General features: G+C 46.3%; 1 protein-coding gene across 8 annotated transcripts in view; it reads left to right on the top strand.

Annotated features, from left to right (window-relative positions):
* Positions 1 to 12658, top strand: part of LOC120778786 (titin) — a 107084-nt gene that overhangs the window by 7377 nt on the left and 87049 nt on the right. For all 8 annotated transcript variants that reach the window (XM_040110777.1, XM_040110776.1, XM_040110774.1 and 5 more), the window contains exons 2-7: positions 724 to 2299; positions 2378 to 2607; positions 2677 to 4041; positions 4111 to 6912; positions 6971 to 10926; positions 11005 to 12607. In XM_040110777.1, coding sequence (XP_039966711.1) covers positions 724 to 2299; positions 2378 to 2607; positions 2677 to 4041; positions 4111 to 6912; positions 6971 to 10926; positions 11005 to 12607 — 11532 coding nt within the window. The remainder of the gene's footprint in view (positions 1 to 723; positions 2300 to 2377; positions 2608 to 2676; positions 4042 to 4110; positions 6913 to 6970; positions 10927 to 11004; positions 12608 to 12658) is intronic.

Here is a 12658-nt window from a genome sequence, read left to right as displayed (position 1 = left end):
TAACATTAAAAGTGAACCGAATCGTAATGACCTTTTTGGCATTCAAAAAAACAGAAATAACTCAGCGGTGAGTCATAAATTGGGGAGGCGTCCGTTGGCAGTCTAAGAGAACAAGATGAATTGGCGATACTAAAAAATTCCCAAATATTGACATTGGCAATCGAGAGCAACGCGCCTCGGGGCAATCGAACTTTAAAAACAAAATTTTAAGATTTCAAGAGCCCCTACTCTCTTATTTTCATACATACTTGTAATCTATATGGAATATACTATATACTTCTATGTATGGCATATATCCCATATCGTATTTGTATGTATATATATGCCCTCAAATTTATTTAAGAACCCTGTATTTTTGAATTTCTTGTTTTGAGTACGAAATTTTTTATTTCCTTTCAACTTTTTTTCCATTTTCTTATTTTGATTTTGAATTTATAAGTAGACAGTTTTCAAATTTATTTTTTCAAACTTCCCCCCGATTCTAAACATTCATTTTCCGGCACGTAAACAAAAATTTCCAGTGAAAATTTTAAACAAGCTATTAGAGCTTGTCCAAATTCTCAGTGAGGGACCAAAGCTCGTTAAATGATTCCATTATGAAAAATGGTGCGCATTTTATTCGCAAATTCTTAAGAAAATATTTCAGCTGCTTCTCTTGTAAGCATAAACTTACGATTTCTAAATAAAACTAATTGATTTCTTAAATTCTCTATTCTCTTAAAGTACAACATGTTGGCGCAGGCGGTGCCTACACTCCGCCCGCACTGACTCACGTCTATGGTCAAGGCGATATTTCACCACCGATCTTCGAGCAAATTTTCAAGAATGCCCGTTTCGCTCAGGGCGGCAATGCCCTGTTCGAGGGTAAACTTCGTGGCAATCCAAAGCCATTCGTTTCTTGGACCCGAAAAGGCGCACCACTTCTCGAGTCGCAAAAGTTTCGTATGAGCTACAATGAGGCCACCGGTGAAGTGTCGCTATTGATTAATCAAATCGGACCCGGCGATGAGGGTGAATACACTTGTACCGCGCGCAATCAATATGGCGAGGCCATATGCAGTGTTTACATTCAGCCAGAGGGCGCACCAATGCCTGTACTGCAGCCTGTGCAAAAATTCGAAAAGTCATTGTATACCAACGGCTATTCGTACACTTCCGTCGAGGAGGAGTTCCGTGTCGATACATTTGAGTATCGTTTGCTACGTGAAGTGCAATATCGTGAGGCTATTACACGTCGTTCGGCATACGAGCTGGACCAATATCTGACGCAAGAATTGGATCGTACTATGGGTCCAGCACATGCGCCACAAATTAGTCAGAAACCACGCAACTCGAAACTTATTGAAGGTTCTGATGCTGTTTTCAGCGCTAAGGTTGGCTCTAATCCCAAGCCACGCCTAACTTGGTTCCATAATGGACAACGTTTGGTAGCATCGCAAAAATACGAGACCACTTATTCCAGTGGTATAGCAACGTTGCGTGTTAAGAATGCCACCTACCAGGATGCTGGTCATTATACATTGCTCGCCGAGAATACACAGGGTTGTGTAGTCTCGTCGGCCGTTTTGGCTGTCGAACCAGCTGCCGAAACCGCACACGAACCGAAGCCTGTCGATGTGACGGCTGAGCAATTGGAAGCTGGTAAAGCCTTACCACCCGCCTTCGTTAAGGGTTACACCGATCGCGAGGTCACCGAGGGACGCATGACACGTTTCGATTGTCGTGTGACTGGTAATCCCTATCCGGAGGTTATTTGGCTGATCAACGGTCGTCCTGTCAAAGACGATGTGTCGCATAAAATACTTGTCAACGAATCTGGTAGTCACTCGTTGATGATTACCAGTGTTAGCCGTTTGGATAGTGGCGCAGTACAGTGCTTGGCGCGCAATAAGGCTGGTGACGTTGCCATCGAAGCGCAATTGAATGTGTTGGAGAAGGAACAAGTTGTCGCACCACAATTTGTGCAACGCTTCAGCACAATGACCGTACGTGAAGGTGAACCCATCACCATGAGCGCCAACGCCATTGGCACACCCGTGCCACGTATTACATGGCAAAAGGACGGTGTGCAGATTACATCGACTGCTGAACGTTATATCGGTATTGATGGTGGCGCTACATGCTTGGAAATTCCACGCGTCAAAGCCACCGATGCCGGCTGGTATCAGTGCACAGCACAAAACATTGCCGGTTCGTCTGCGAACCGTGCTAGACTCTATGTAGAAGTACCCAGAGAACAACCAACGCCTGAGCAAAGACGTCTCAATTTGCCGCGTCCAACGAAAGTCATCGAACCAGAGTGAGTAAACTAATTCCAACCTATAGTATATATCTAGCAATATCTTAATTTTGTCACTTTCTTCTTCCAACACTAAAGGCCCGTGCCTGGTCCAGAGATAATTTACCTACGTCATGTAGAACGCGCAAAGCCACACTTGCGCCCTGGTGAGGAAGATCGTGTCTACCCACCACCACAATTTATTATACCATTGCAAAATGTGCAACAGGTCGAGGGTAACAGAGTGCACATGGAGGCACGCATCGAACCAGTTGGTGATCCAACTATGGTCGTAGAATGGTACCTGAACGGGCAACCATTGGCAGCAAGTAAGTTAACAGCATACAACCAAAATTAAGTTTTTCCTATACTAATTTAACTCTCCCTATCTCATATAGGCTCACGCGCTACCTCTGTATTTAAGTTTGGTTTCATAGCGCTCGATCTTTTGAGCATTATGACACACGACTCCGGTGAGTACATGTGTCGCGTCACCAATGCGGCCGGTGTTGCCGAATCCCGTGCAATTCTCTCTGTCATCCAGCGTCCCTCTATCGAGCAAAGCTCTCAGAATCCAAATAGTTTGCAATACATCAATCAATTGGAGGATTACTCACGTTATCAGCGTCAAGAGAGCTCAGAAGAACTCATGAAACAAGCACCCGTATTTATTCGTCCATTAAGAGATTTAGGCGATTTCGAGGAGGGTAAAAATGTGCACTTTGAAGCTCAAGTTACGCCCGTTAATGATCCCACTATGCGTGTCGAATGGTACAAGGATGGCCGTCCGATAACTGCTAGCTCGCGAATCACTGCAATCTTCAACTTCGGCTACGTCTCCCTAAACATCTTGCACCTACGGGCTGAAGATGCTGGTTCGTATACAGTGCGTGCAGTTAATCGCGTGGGCGAAGCCACCAGTACTTCGAACATCCGTGTGAACATACGTTCCGAAGTAACCGCCGACTTGGGCATACCCGAACAACAACGTTATATTGAGAAGGTTGAAGAGCTGGAGGACTACAGAAAATCCCAGCAGCGTCGTCATGTACAGGAGGTGCCTGAATCAATTGCACCACCACAATTTAAAAGTCCAATCCAAAATCAATTGGACATACGTGAGGGCGCACACGCTCACTTTGAGGCACGTCTTGAGCCCATCGGTGATGCCACTATGCGCGTGGAATGGCTAAAAGATGGTCAACCGCTTGAAGCCAGCTCACGTAGCACAACCTTCTTTAACTTTGGCTATGTTGCACTAACCATTAAGCAACTGACAATTTATGATGCCGGCACTTACACTTGCCGCGCTTACAATGCCATCGGTCAAGATACAACCACCGCCCAATTGACCGTTCTTTCAAAGAAGGATATCGTCTCCGATTCTCAACATCCCGGTGGCTTGGAGAAGCTACAACACTTGGAGGACTCGACGCGTTACGGACGCACTGAGGAGGAAGAGACCAAGGTTACACAAATACCACGCTTCCTTGGTCCAATGAAGGGCACCAACAAGATTTTGGAGGGTCAGCGAGCTCACTTCGAAGCACGTGTCGAGCCACAAAGCGATCTAAGCTTGCAAATTGAATGGTACCATAATGGACGTGCCATTAGCGCAGCCACACGTATACAAACCTACCATGACTTTGGTTATGTGGCTCTAGATATCTCACAAGTACGTGCCGAAGATGCGGGCGTGTACACTGTTGTAGCCAGAAATAAGTTAGGTGAAGCACAGTTGCAAGGAACAATGGTAGTAGAAAGTAAGTAGAAACTCTGCTAAAAGGATTTCTGGAGCATAAAATCTAATAATTTGTTTCATTACTCTACAGCTCGTTCCAGCATTGATACATCAAGCATGCACCGCGGTCTTTACGAAAAGACTCAAAACTTAGAAAACAAACCATTTGTTGAGCCTCATTATGATATCGAAGAGATCTCCAAGTCGAAGCCGATCTTCGTCCAACCACTCTCCGATCACAAACCGATTCACGAAGGCAAAAATATACATTTGGAATGCCGTCTAGAGCCAATGGGTGATCCCACCATGCGTGTAGAGTGGTTCCACAATGGCCGCCCCATTACCGTAGGCTCACGCTTCCGCACCTACTATGACTTCGGCTTCGTTGCATTGGATATTGTACAGGCCATTGCAGCCGACTCGGGCGAGTATACCTGCCGCGCCACAAATCATTTGGGCTCAGCGCACACCTCTTCCTGTGTACGCATCATTGATCGTTCGGATGTTGTGACCGAAACACAAAACGAAATGTCGTTGGAGCAGATTCACCAACTGGAAGACTCCACACGTCGTCGCCATCATGTCGAAGAAGACATCACCGTTATGCAGGCGCCACAATTCACACGTCCGCTACATAATATCGAAACTGTTGAGGGCACCAATGTACATTTGGAATGCCGCTTGCAGCCGGTGGGTGATCCCAGCATGCGCGTTGAGTGGTTCGTTAACGGTAAACCCGTCAAGACTGGTCATCGTTTCCGTCCAGCATATGAGTTTGACTATGTTGCACTCGATTTGCTCGGTTGCTACGCCGTTGATTCAGGTGTGTATACCTGCCAGGCACGTAATCAGCTTGGTGAAGCCGTTACCTCATGTTCCGTACGCATCATTGCTAAGAGCGATCTAATCTTGGAAACACAGAACGAATCTGGTCTACAGAAGATTGCTTACTTGGAAGATTCATCACGTTATCGTCGTAGCGAATTCGTTGATGAGATAGTTAATGTGCGTCCACGTTTCCTTACACACCCCAAGAGTCTGACCAATACACGTGAGGGTGGTCATGCTCATTTCGAATGTAAAATCGAACCTGTTACCGATCCTAACCTAAAGGTTGAGTGGTTTAAGAATGGTCGTCCCATCACAGTCGGTCATCGCTTCCGTCCCATTCATGACTTTGGTTATGTAGCTTTGGACATTGTTGATTTGATTTCTGAGGATTCTGGTATTTACACATGCCGTGCCGTCAATTTGATTGGCTCCGATGAGACGCGTGTAGAATTGCAATGCCGCAGCAGTGAACAAATTGTTACTGTTACACAAAATGAAGCCGGTCTCGAGCAGATCCATTATTTGGAGGATCGTTCGCGCTATTCGCGTCGTGAAGAAATCGATGAAACTACCAAGCAAGCGCCAGTCTTTACCACTTCTTTGAAGAATGTCGAAATCAAGGAAAATCAACGCGCACATTTCGAATGCCGCTTGATTCCGGTGTCAGATCCAACCATGCGTGTCGAATGGTATCACAACAACTTGCCATTGAAATCTGGTTCACGCTTTACTGAAACCAATAACTTCGGTTTCGTAGCTTTGGACATTATGTCCTGCTTGCCCGAAGATGCCGGCACTTACACTTGCCGTGCCTTCAATGCTGTCGGTGAAGCCATAACCTCAGCTGTTGCTATTGTTCACACCAAAAAATCCATCTACTTGGAATCGCAACATGAGAGCGCTTTGCCACGCCTACAACATTTGGAAGATGGCGCTAAACGTCAACGCATCAGCGTACAAGACGAGGTTGTCAACCAGGCACCAGTTTTTACTTTGCCTGTGCGCGATGTACGCGTCGCCGAAGGTCAAGCCGTACACTTTGAAGCACGCTTGATACCTGTTGGTGATCCACACCTGAAGGTTGAATGGTTGCGTAATGGACAACCGATTGAGGCTTCAAACCGCACCACCACAATGCACGATTTCGGTTATGTTGCATTCAATATGAAGTATGTGAATCCAGAAGACTCAGGTACTTACACTTGCCGTGCTGTCAACGAACTCGGTCAGGCTGTCACCTCAGCTTCGCTCATTGTTCAATCGAAGACTTCGATTCAACTGGAAACTCAACATGAGGCGGCTATGCATAAGATACATCAGCTAGAAGACCACACCCGGTATCAACGCCGTGAAGAAGAAGAATATGTGGTTAGCCAACCACCACGTTTTGTCACGAAACTAATTGGCCCCACCAACTTGGTTGAAGGCCAGAGCGCGCACTACGAATGTCGCATTGAACCATATCCTGATCCCAACCTTAAAGTGGAATGGTTCCACAACGGCAAGGCGTTGAGCACAGGTCATCGTTTCCGCACCACTTACGACTTTGGTTTCGCCGCTTTGGATATCCTTACCGTTTATGCTGAGGATAGTGGCGAATATACCTGCCGTGTTACCAACAACTTGGGCGAAGCTGTCAACTCTATTAACCTCAATGTACAGTCGAGGTCGGGCATCATTCGCGAAACACAACACGAGGAAGCTTTGCAAAAGATCCAGCACTTGGAAGATGAGTCGCGCTATCAGCGAAAGGTCGAAGAAGATCAATTCTTGGCCGAACGTCCACAATTCGGACGCCCATTGCGCAATGCTAATGTGAATGAAGGCACACCCGTACATCTGGAAGCCACCTTAACACCTGTGAATGATCCAACCATGAAGGTGGAATGGTATTGCAATGGCACGCCAATTCAAACTGGTCATCGTTTTAAGACCACATACGATTTCGGCTTCGTCGCTTTAGATATTTTATACACACATGCTGAAGATACAGGCACTTACATGTGTAAGGCTAAGAATGCCGTAGGGGAAGCTGTCACGACTTGTGCTGTAAACGTAACAGGTAAGTGTCGATCACAGGCACAATGAGATAACTTGTTAAACAATTCATTTATTTACAGCAAATAAGACATTGGACTTCGACACTATGGATGCCCAGCGTTTGGAGAAGATTCGCCAACTTGAGAATTATGCACCACCCACTAAAGCCGTAGTGGAGGAGAAGGGTCAAAAACCGATATTCTTAACACCGCTCAGCAATTTGGAACATCTCAAGGAAGGCGAACATGCTCATCTGGAGTGTCGTGTCGAACCAATTAATGACCCTAACTTAAAGATTGAATGGTTCTGCAATGGCAAACAATTGCCAACTGGTCATCGCTTTAGAACTACACACGATTTCGGTTATGTCGCTTTGGATATCTTGTATGTATACGGTGAAGATACTGGTACGTACATGTGCAAAGCTACCAATTTGCTTGGTGAGGCTGTCAACACCTGCAATGTGCGTATATTGAACCGACGCAGCATGATTCTGGACACCCAGCATCCAGATGCTTTGGAGAAAATCCAAAAATTGGAATCCAAGTCTGCACCGGCACGCACCGAACCTGGCGATTTGCCTATCGGCCCACCACACTTCACTGTCGAACTTCGCGGCACCACCGAGATCTTTGAGGGTCAAACTGCGCACTTTGAGGCACAGGTTGCGCCCGTTCATGATCCCAATTTGCGCATTGAGTTCTATCACAATGGCAAACCACTGCCATCGGCTTCACGCTTCCATATTACTTTCGATTTCGGTTATGTTTCTTTGGATATTACACACGCTGTGCCAGAAGATGCTGGTGAATACTCCGTCCGTGCTATCAACAATTTGGGTCAATGCGTTTCTTCAACTAGTTTGAAGGTCAACGCACGTGGTACTATTATTTCGGAAACTCAACATCCCGAAGGTTTGGAGAAGATTCGTAAACTCGAATCGAACGCTCCATTCCAACGTCCCGAAGTAGAAACACCTGGCACCCGTCAACGTCCAGTGTTTACTCAACCACTGCAAAATATTGATCGCATTAATGAACATCAAACTGCACACTTCGAGTGCCGCCTTATACCGGTTGGCGATCCAAATCTAAAGGTGGAATGGTATCGTAATGAGAAGATCATAGAGGATAGCTCACGTATCACCAAACAACATGACTTCGGCTTTGTCTCTCTGGATATTTCGCATATTCGCAAAGAAGATGAAGGTGTTTACATGTGTCGCGCTGTCAATCCATTGGGTGAAGCAGTCACTACCGCATCTATGCGTGTAGTTTCTGAAGCCTCAATTCAAATGGACACCCAACATCCAGATAGTATCAGCCGTATCCATCAACTTGAACGCCCATCCGTACCACGTGCTGAAGAACCAGAACGTGCTTTTGAGAAGCCAATATTCACGCAATTACTCACCGGCCCATCAGAGTTATGGGAGGGTCAACATGCACACTTCGAGGCACGTGTTGTACCAGTTGGTGATCCATCACTGAAATTCGAATGGTACATCAACGGTGTTGAACTGCAAATGGGCTCACGTCTACGCACCACACACGATTTCGGTTTCGTTACACTCGACATTAACGCAGTGGTGCCTGAGGATGCTGGCGTATACATGTGCCGCGCTTATAATGCTGCCGGTGAAGCTGTCTCCTCTACCGCTATGAAAGTTAAAACCAAATCTAACATTGCCGGCGAACCTTTGATTCCCGAATCGTGGGAAGCCATTCGTCTGAAGGAGGCTGCCATGAACCGTGTACCAGAAATGTTTGTAGATACAACACCACAACAGGCACCAGTCTTTACTACACACCTACAGAGCTACGATAAGCTCTCAGAAGGTCAACATGTACTGCTCGAAGCTCAAGTTGAGCCACGTGCCGATCCAAACTTGCGTATTGAATGGTTCAAAAATGGTATTTCACTTACCACCGGCTCCCGTATACGCAGTACCTTCGACTTTGGCTTGGTTACACTCTCGGTTAATGGATTACGTTCTGATGACTCTGCCATTTACACTTGCAAGGCCACCAACCAAATTGGTGAAGCTGTATCGACATGCAGTCTCAAGATTGAAGATCGTCATTGGTTGCAAGGTGAGTCATTACATCCAGACTCTTTGCCACGCATTGGAGAATTGGAAGCACCCAAACCAGGACGCCCTGAGGCACCAGAACCAGTTTATGAATTACCTGTGTTTACTACTCATTTGAATAATATCGAATGTAAGGAGGGCGATAATGTACGTTTCGAATCGATGGTCGAGCCCTCTCGTGACCCAACAATGCAAATTGAATGGTCCTACAATGGACAACCGCTACAAGCTGCCGCTAAATTTAAGTCAATTTATGACTTTGGCTACTGCGCTTTGGACTTATCGAACACCTATCCAGAGAATAGTGGTGTCTACACGCTCAAAGCAACTAACAGCAAGGGTTCAGCCACTACATCTGGCACACTCAAGTGCACAGGCGGTAAGACCTTCTACTTGGACACCCAACATCCACAAGGTGAAGCCGGTTTGGAGGCTGTTAAAGAAACTGAAGAAGAATTGGCCAATCGTTATTCGCGCCAAGTTTCGAAACCCGAAACCCAATATCCAGCACCAGTTTGGACCAAACCATTGCAAGCTGAGTTCCATCTCTCAGAAGCACAAGCCTTGCATTTGGAAGGTAATGTTGAACCTAAGGAAGATCCTAATCTCTTCATTGAATGGTACTTCAACGGCAAGATACTACAACATGGCTCACGTTTCAAGATGACTAGTGAATTCGGTTTCGTCACCATGGACTTAACTGAGGTCTACGAACGCGATCAAGGTATTTACACATGCAAGGCATACAACAAGGCTGGTGAAGCCTTCACCACTACTACCATCTTCTGCACCAGTAAGGAAAGCATTATCGAGAAAACACAACATCCAAAGGGTGCAGAAGGTTTGGAACAAATTCAAGACTTGGAAGAATCACTACGTAAGGATGGCACAAAACCAGAGAAACCAGAAGAAGGTATGGCACCACGCTTCACCACTGAATTCATTGACATCAAGGATATTGGTGAGGGTGAGATTGCTCACTACGAAGCCAATCTTGTGCCAACTGGCGACCAAAGTATGGTCATTGAATGGTTCTATAATGGTAAAGTTTTGGAGGCTAGTCATCGTGTGCGCACCATCTACGCTTTCGGTATGGTAGCTTTGGAAATTCTTGGCACCAAGATCGAAGATTCAGGCACCTACACTTGTCGCGCCACCAATAAATATGGCAGCGCTGAAATTAGCTGCGTTCTTGAGTGTGTTGAAAAGCCACGTGGACAGAAACCACGTTTCACCTCACACATTCAATCATTGGAGGGACTCAAGGATGGACAGTCGGCACATTTCGAGTGCACACTCATACCAGTCAATGATCCTGAACTTAAAGTTGAGTGGTATCACAACGGAAAACTGTTACGTCACTCCAACCGCATTAAGACCGTATCCGACTTCGGCTATGTTGTTTTGGATATTGCTTATTTGCAAGACCACGACAGTGGTGAGTACATGTGCCGCGCCTACAATAAGTATGGTGAAGATTTCACACGCGCCACACTCAACTGCGGCGGTCGTGGTGGCGTCTTCTATGACAGTTTGCAACCCGATTCACTGCCAAGAATTCGTGAACTTGAATGCCCACAAGGACAACAGGGCGATACCGGTGCACCAGTGGTCACCGAACCACCTAAATTTATTACACAAATTGCTGATATCACAAAACTGGTTGAGGGACAGAGTGCACACTTTGAAGCACGTCTTACACCGGTCACCGATCCAGATCTTAAGGTCGAATGGTATTTCAATGGCAAGAAGTTGCCACATGGTCATCGTTTCCGCACCTTCCACGATTTCGGCATTGTAATCTTGGACATCTTGTACTGTTACGAAGAAAACTCAGGTGTATATGAATGCCGCGCCGTCAATAAGTACGGTGAAGATGTGACACGCGCCACGCTGAAGTGCACATCTAAGGCCAACTTGATTCTGGACTCACAACTGCCACGCGTAAGTATTTCAAATTAAAATTTCTTAAAAAGTGAACAAAATAGTAACTTTCTCCTTTATGCCTATTCACTTTTACAGGGCATGGAAGGCGGTTTGGAGAAGATCGCTAACCTCGAATACAGCATGGTTCGTACACGCGACGAAACTGTTGAGGAAACCAAGGGCAAAGCACCCGTTTTCACCGTACCACTCGAGAATATCGACAATATGCGTGAAGGCGAGAATGCACACTTCGAGGCACGCGTCACACCGACCGACGATCCACGCCTGCGCGTTGAATGGTTCTGGAATGGACGTCCACTTAAAGCTGGCTCACGTTTCCGCACATTCTGCGACTTCGGTTTTGTTATTCTGGAGATCTCACCTGTTTATCCCGAAGACTCTGGCGAATATTCTTGCCGTGCTATCAATGAATACGGTGAGGCTGTAACCACTGCCACCATGAAAATACAAGGCAAACGCAGCATTATCATGGAATCTCAACTGCCCAAGGGTATGGAAGGTACTATCGATCGTATTGCCGAACTTGAGGGTCTGGGTGGACGCAGCACAGAATTCGTGCCTGAAGATGATAGTGGCAAGCCACCAGAATTTATTACAACACCATTCGATATGGTCATCACCGAAAATTCGCTGGCGCACTTCGAATGCCGCTTGCAGCCAGTTAATGATCCCAGCATGCGGGTCGATTGGTTCCACAATGGTAAAGCTTTGTGGGCTGGTTCGCGCATCAAGACAATCAATGATTTCGGTTTTGTCATTTTGGAAATTGCCGGTTGTTATCAACGTGATACCGGTTTGTACACTTGCAAGGCCACCAATAAACATGGTGAGGCGACTGTTTCATGCAAATTGCAAGTTAAGGGCCGTCAAGGCATCATCGTAGAACCACAATTGCCTTCGAACTTCCGCACAGGCACTGAAAGCCTACAGAAATTGGAAGAGAGCATGCATAAACGTGAAGAAATCATCATCGATGAGGAGCAACCGAATCCACCTAAATTCATTGAGGAAATTAAGGATAACCTCGATGTACCCGAAGGTGGTCCAATACACTTCGATTGTCGTGTTGAACCTGTTGGCGATCCCACCATGCGCATTGACTGGTTCTACAATGGACGTCCCATGCCCACTGGCTCTCGTGTACATCAGCTCAACGATTTTGGCTTCATCGCTATGGATATCGATTACATTTATATACGGGATGCTGGTGAGTACACTTGTCGCGCCACCAACAAATGGGGCACTGCTACCACCACTGCCAAGGTTACTTGCAAGAGTAAGCATAGCATTGTGTACGATACACAATTGCCTGATGGCATGACGGCCGAGAAGTTGAAGGAACTCGAACGTGGTCGCATACCCGATGTACCTAGGATTGAGGAACCCGATTTCGGTCCACCAGAATTCATTACGGAAATTCAAAATGTCACAGCTGAGGAATCCGAAGCTATGCGCTTCGAGTGCCAAGTGGAACCGAAGACCGATCCCAATTTACGTGTGGAATGGTATCGCAATGGCAAGTTGTTGCCCAGCGGTCACCGTTACAGAACCATTTTCGATATGGGTTATGTATCGCTCGATATTCTTTACGTTTACGCTGAAGACTCTGGCGAATACGTGTGCCGTGCGGTGAACAAACATGGCGAGGCGCGCACCAAGGCGACAATTTCATGCAAGAGTAAGTAGAGAAGCAAGAAAAATATTTCCAAATTTTTGTTACTGACCATTT

The sequence above is a fragment of the Bactrocera tryoni genome, chromosome 5 (assembly GCF_016617805.1).
Source record: "Bactrocera tryoni isolate S06 chromosome 5, CSIRO_BtryS06_freeze2, whole genome shotgun sequence".
Lineage (NCBI taxonomy): Eukaryota > Metazoa > Arthropoda > Insecta > Diptera > Tephritidae > Bactrocera > Bactrocera tryoni.
The sequence above is the reverse complement of the archived record's forward strand: the minus strand, read 5'-3'. Positions and strand labels throughout refer to the sequence as shown.